Source organism: Plasmodium reichenowi, chromosome 11 (assembly GCF_001601855.1).
Source record: "Plasmodium reichenowi strain SY57 chromosome 11, whole genome shotgun sequence".
Lineage (NCBI taxonomy): Eukaryota > Apicomplexa > Aconoidasida > Haemosporida > Plasmodiidae > Plasmodium > Plasmodium reichenowi.
The window spans coordinates 228,420-236,087 of NC_033656.1; the positions used below are offsets into that span (position 1 = coordinate 228,420).

General features: G+C 20.8%; 1 protein-coding gene across 1 annotated transcript; it reads right to left on the minus strand.

The window, feature by feature from the left end:
• Window positions 1-620: 620 nt before the first annotated feature.
• On the minus strand, window positions 621-6,199 carry PRSY57_1106300 (transcription factor with AP2 domain(s); the record flags this gene model as incomplete). Its single annotated transcript, XM_012908034.2, has 2 exons — window positions 621-3,119; window positions 3,245-6,199. 2 exons carry the CDS (start codon window positions 6,197-6,199, stop codon window positions 621-623), a joined length of 5,454 nt encoding a protein of 1,817 aa, XP_012763488.2.
• Window positions 6,200-7,668: the final 1,469 nt, after the last annotated feature.

Genomic DNA, 7,668 nt, shown 5'->3' on the forward strand with positions numbered 1-7,668 from the left:
TTTTTTTTTAAATATAAAAAAAAATAATAAAATAAAAATATATTTTTTTTTTTTTTTTTTTTTTTTTTTATTTTTTTTTATTTTTTTTTTTTTTTTTTTTTTTTTTTTTTTTTTTTTTTTTTTTTTTTTTTTATTATTATTTACTACTTTCAAACAACATTATAAAACGGTAATAATAATTAATCTATTAATATATATATTTATATATGTATAAAACATAAATAAGATTAAAAAAAAATATATGAATAGTAAAAAATATGTGCTAAAATATAAAAGAACATAACTTAGATATTCTACTATGTATATATATATATATATATATATATATATATATGTAATTATTTTATTTTTTTCTTTTTAAAAGTATAAAATGGATACTCATATAAAGTTAGGCACCAAACCAAATTTTACTGGCGGTGTACAAAAAATAAGATTAAAATAAAATAATTGATGACTATTCTTTGTGTCTTCATTTTTGGAAATGTATAAAATATATATATATATATGTATGTATTTCATTTATTCTGAACTTCTTTGAATTCAGAAAAATATAAATGAATAAATGAATAAATAAATAAATAAATATACATATATTTATTTTGTTTTGTTGGGGTATGGTTTTAGGAAGGAATTTTTTGATCATCTGCTACTGCATCTAGGAAGTTACTAACCGTGTGAGAATCTATTGAAGGGAAATGTAAATTTCTCATGTACTTATTTGATATCCCTAAAGTATTCGATAAAATTCTGGAGGCATTTATAGATGATTGTTTATTACTATCCATTACATTATTATAAACGTTAATAGCTGCTTGTCCTAATGAATTTGAAGAAAAATTATTATTATTATTATTATTATTATTATTATTATTATTGTTATTATTGATATGATTTTTTTTAGAATTTATTTTCTCACCTGCTAAGCTTGATCGTAACAAATCTACAGTATTAAATGTATCTATATTATCATTTTTTGGTCGTTCAATAAAAAAGTTCATATTATCTTCAACCTTAATATAATCATGATTGGACGATATATGATTCAATTTGTTTAATTTCTTTTTGTTTGTACCACCTGTCAAATGATGATCTAATAAATCATTTGATAAATCCAACATCCCTGATAAAACATTATTATTATTATTATTATTATTATTATTATGATTGTTATTATTTTTATTTACATGATTCATTTTATTATTACCAATATAACAACCTTCATCTTCATCTTCATCATCATTAGAATATAATAATGTATCATCTTTCAATTTATTATCCTTTGCATAGGTTATAGACCCATCACTACTATTTGAATTTCCTTTAGATATATTTTTATTACTATGATGATGATTATGATGGTGATTATTATTATTATTATTATTATTATTTTTAATCAAATTACTACTTGTAGATGTTGCCGCAACTACACTATTTGCTTTTTTTTTCCCTTTTTTTCCATCAGAGTTCTTTAAATCAGTATGATGCTTATACTCTTTTTCCCATTCAGTTCTTTTCAATATAGATAATTTCCTGGCTTCATTATATCCATATTTACTAACACTAAAACTTGTAAACAATCTTTTATTGTTTGCAATTTGAAAATATGCATTCCATTTACCTACACCTCTTGGAGATTTAGAAAAGTAAACACCCTTAACCTTATCATCATTTGGATTTACACCTACAGGCATTTCATATTTTAATTTCCCACCTGCATAGTTATTATTATTTCCATTATTATTATTATTGTTACTACCATTTGCATTATTTGTACTGTTTGTAGTACTGTTTGTACCGTTTGTATTATTTTTAATATTCTTTGTATTCTTGTTACTACTACCATTATTATTATTATTATTATTATTATTTACATTGTGCGCAGATAAGGACTTATTATTATTCATATCACCCTTTTTATAATTTATTCCTCCATCGCCCATCTTATTACTAATATTCTTTCCTCCATGCATATTATTATTTATTATTACATCATTATTACTATCATGATTATTTAACGATAATTCAGAATCATTCATACTAACCTTAGAGTTATAATCCGTGTTATAGTCATAGCTATTTTTCTTATTCATATTATTATGATGACCATTCGTATTATTGTTAAGATTGTGATAACTGCTGTTATGTAATCCATTACTATTGTTATGATTACTATTATTTATACTACTATTATTACTACCAATAGTATTCATCATTATATTATTATTATTATTATTATTATTGCTAGTTCCTAGTTGAACAGAACTCTCCATTATATTATTCGCATTATTAGTACTTAATATAAAATCATATAAAGTACTCGGGTTTATATGATCAAATGAATTTTTATAAGAATTTCCCATACCCTTTTTATTTAAACTTTCTTGAGATAAATTTAATATATCCTTAAAATTCTTTATGTTATTTAATAAATTATTCTTATTAGATGCATATGATTTTCTTGTAGTCATGTGACCAGGAATAACATTATTCTCATCCATATATATCTCATTCGTATCTTTTTTTCGATAATCATTATTGCCCATAACTCCAGAGGTTACAAGGCTGCTACTACTACTACTACCCGTAAGATTCTGCAATCCATTATGTGCATTATTTATATTGTTACCTTTTTTATTTTCTAGTAAATTCAATTTTAATTTTTTAAGTACATTAGTATTGTATAATAAATAATTTAAATCAGAAAGAGAATTATTATTTAAGTTATTAACATTATTATTGCCATTATTATTATTATTACTATTATTATTACTACTACTATTATTATTATTATTATTATTATTATTATTATTATTAGTTGTAGTATTATTTGTTGATGGGTAATTATCATAATGTTTTCTTTTTCTCATCATATTTTGTAAACTACTCGATAAGTAATTCATATTAGTATCATTACCATTCAACAATAATCCTTGCTCTTTATCATACTTCGAGTAGCCCTCTCTATCTTCATAATTATCATCATCGTTCAATTTATAATCTTGTAAAAATTTATTTATATCGCTAGCACTAGAGCACTCGAGCTTTAATTTATTCTCATAATAATTTTTAGCATCCTTAGATTCTCCATCGAGTTGGTACAACTCTGAAATATTCTTATCCTAATATAAAAAAAAAAAAAAAAAATAAATAAATATATTTATACATTTATACATTTATACATTTATACATTTATACATTTATACATTTATACATTTATACACATTGTGGTGCTCTTTATTTTTACCTCTAGGAGAGAACCACCATTCAATTGAGAATATAAATACTTAAGAATATTCAAATCACTCATGTTGTTATCCAAATCCTTTAACTTAATTTTATCATTCTTTACACATGTATTTGCATACTCAGACATAAGCATTTTTAATTGTAAGTAAGTATTAAGATTAGCACTACTAATATTATCCTGGACACTAGAATGGCTACAGGTACTATACATATTATCACTATCCTTAGAATTTAATTTGCTTAAATTTTTATATTTTTCTACAACCTTTTCAGCTTCTTGAATATAGTTATTATTAAAATCATTGTATGAACTGTAATCTATACTTACATTTAATTTGTTAAGAATATTTTCATCCGAATAATTACAACTTTTTTTATGGCAAGCCCCAGAAGAGACTGCAGAATAATTATTATTATTACTATTATTATTATTATTATTATTATTATTATTGTTATTATTGTTATTATTATTTACTACTGGTGTAGCACCTACATTTCCATTGTTGTTTAATGAAATACCATTTTTATTCGTATTCAAACAATTGAAAGGAAATATATTTGAATAATTTAAACTCGATGAGTTATTAGCACAGCTTGTATAATTATTACCATGGTTTGTACCACATGTATGATTATTTGGTGAACTAGATAACAAATTACATGAATTTCTATTGTTACCACAAGAATTATTATGTTGGCATTCCTTTCCTTTTTTTAAATCATAATATACATTAAAACCATTATTACATGTACTATTATTATGTTTTCCAGACATATTATATAATAAATTATGTGCTCCTATCTTGTTATTATCTCCATGTTGATGATATTGTGATTCTCCATCGGAACAAGAAACACTATTATTATTATTATTATTATTATTAAGACTGCTACTACTACTATTACTACTAGTACTATTATTATTATTATTATTGTTACTACAATTACTTTTATTATTATTATTATTATTATTATTATTGGTGCTGTTGTTTGCATAACTATTCACTATATATGGATTTCTCATGTTCAACTGAAAAATATCTTCAACAATTTCCTTTGTCAAATTCTTTTCTATATCTTCCAAAATTCTCTTATTCATCTCATCCTTATCATTTATATCCTTATCTTCGACACCATCGTCCTTCTCTTTAGACATTTTAAATTTCTTAATAATTTCTAACTCTTCTATACACTCCATTATGGAATCTAAAAAGATACTCTTCACTGCACATATCTTAATATTCGAAAAACAACATAAATAATTATCTAACGTATTCGAGTTTACATTATTTAATAAGTTTACATAATGTGATTCAAAAGTTCTATCAGTCGAACCCCATAAAGGTGTTAATCTTTTCAAAATTCTTAAATAATCTACACAAAGAACTTTTAACTTTTTTAAATTCTCAAAAGAATCATTATTATTTTTAGTAACATGGCTTTTTACATTAACATTCTTTTTCTTACTACCACCTGTATTCATACAATGATTAATATGATGATAATTACTACCATTATTATTACCATTATTATTATTATTATTATTACCTTCATTTATAGTATTATTTTCCATATCAGCTTTCTCACCTTTTAAGTATCTATTCAATTTAATACTCAAATCATCATCATCCTTTAAATTTAATAAATTATCTATTATTTCTGAGAAGGTCTTATTCTTATTAACACCACATCCAGAAGGATGTATAATCTCATGTGGATCTATAGATCCATTTTTGTTAGCTATTAATAATTCTTTTAATAAGGTATTCTTTATATTCTCATTATTCATGTCATCATTATAATCATTATCTTGATATTCATCATCTTCTTCTTTATACTGACAATTTAGAGATTTTACATCTTCTTTATATGAACTTGAATTATTTTTATTACAATTTATATTATATTTATTCTTACCATTGTTAACAACATCATCATTATCTTCTTCTCCCTCTGCTTCTACATTATCTTCGGCTTCTTCATCACACATTTTATCTAAATAGATAGTTGCATTATTATTATTATTATTATTATTACAATCCGATTGATGATTCTTCTCTTTAAAATCTGAAGTTTTTTCATGTTTCTTATTATAAGCACCACCACTTATAATATCATCTTTTTTTTTTATTACATTATTTTCGTCATAACTATCACTAAGACAATTTAAATATAAATTATTATTCTCATTTAATTTTTCATTTTTATTAATATCATCTTCTTCATAATGTCCAGGATCTTCATCTTCATAATTTTCACAATCATTCATATGGTCCATATGGTTATTTATTTTTTCCTCACTTTCTTGAAGATTTAATCTTTTTTCATTCATCTCAAATTCAATATTAGCTGATTCATATCCTCCCATATCAACATCGTCACTATTGGAATATTTACCGCAATCTTTTGGATGACTCACATGATGAGTCTTTTCATATTCCTCAACATGTTGTTCATGGTATATATTGTTACTATTATTATTATTATTATTATTATTATTATTATCTTCATCATTATTACTATCATCATTATTTTTATTATTATTATTATTATTATTTTTATTATTATTATTATCTTCACTTACCAATCCTTTCATATCCGAATTATTCAATTCTTCATTACACACAAGTCCATCCTTAGAAACATTAGGATACATAACTCCATCATTCATACTCTCCATACTTATACTGTTTATTACATTAGGTGTTGTAGTTCTACTCATAGGATATAATTGAGTCCTCTGATCAGAATAATTCATATAATTATCCATCTTATTAACCATATTGGATTCATCGTTCACACCTTCCATATACTCATCATCTTCATTATTATAACTGCTTTTTATGTTCTCATTATTATCTCCCATTACAATCCACTTTTTATTCATATTTTTTTCTTCAACCTTATTCATTCCCTTTTTGCTGTTGTTCGAATTTGTTTCGAGGTCTAGCATTTTGAGCATAAAAAAAAATTAAATATATTATATGGATATAATATAATATAATATAATATAATATAATATAATATAATATAATATAATATAATATAATATAATATAATATAATATAATATAATAATTGTGGAAAAGGGCTTATCGAAGAATATACAAAATTTATTAAAAAGCAAAAAAGAAATAAAAAATATATATATATATTTATTTATATATATATTAAGAAAATAATAAATAATATATTTAATATTATTATTAATTTAACAAATAAACAAATTTTATACAATCAGAAATATTACAAAGTACATGCAACGAAAATTTCAGTCATTAATGTAACTGAGGATGGTAACAATATAATTATAAAATTATTTTTTTTCTATCTCATATATCAATATATATATATATATATATGAAAAATAAAAATAAAATAAATAACAAAAATTATATTCTTCACGTCTAAAAAGTTATATTTACACATATAAATATATTCATATATCTATATATATATATATATATATATACATATATATATTTTTATATTTATATATATTTATATTTATATTTAAAAAAAAAAAAAAAAAAAAACATACAATATAAGTTCTTTTTTTTTTTTCCTTTTTAAAATCTTAAAAATACGTAATATTAACAAAATGAAAACATGATAATAAGTAATACATTCTTAAAGATAATTTGTATTCTATTCTTCTATTATATATGCAATAGATACACAAATATAAATATATATGTATACATAATATTAATCTATTATCTATAATGATGATAAAATATATATATATATATATATATATATAATTAAACCATGTTATAAATATATATTAATATTTACACACATGCGCACACATAAATAAATAATAGAATATACACATAATAATATATTTATGCATAGATATATATATATATATATATATCTACAAATTTTTATAATAAATCTTAATTACAATTGTTTATTTAAAAAATATTATTTAACTTTGATCACATAATACATATATATATAAAAAAAAAAAAAAAAAAAAAAAAAAAAACCAATATACAAAATACCCATAAAATTAAATTGTAAGCACGTATATATAATATATATTTATAATATATATATATAATATATATATAATATATATATATATAATATATAAGTAATATATATACATAAATACATACACATATATTCTCTTTTTATACTTATTGAAGATATTTTTTTAAATTCAAAAGAAATATTTCCTAAAAATAAAAAAATATATATTCCTTCTCTTCAAAAATAGGGGTATAAAAATACGTTACCAAAACAAATAAATTATATAAACAAAAAAAAAAAAAAAAAAAAAAAAAAAAAAAAAAAAAAAAAAAAAAAAAAAAACTTAAAAAAAAAAAAAAAAATAATAAAAAAAAAAAAAAAAAAAAATTAAAATTTTAAAAAAAAAAAAATATTTAAATTTAAAAAAATATAAATATAAATA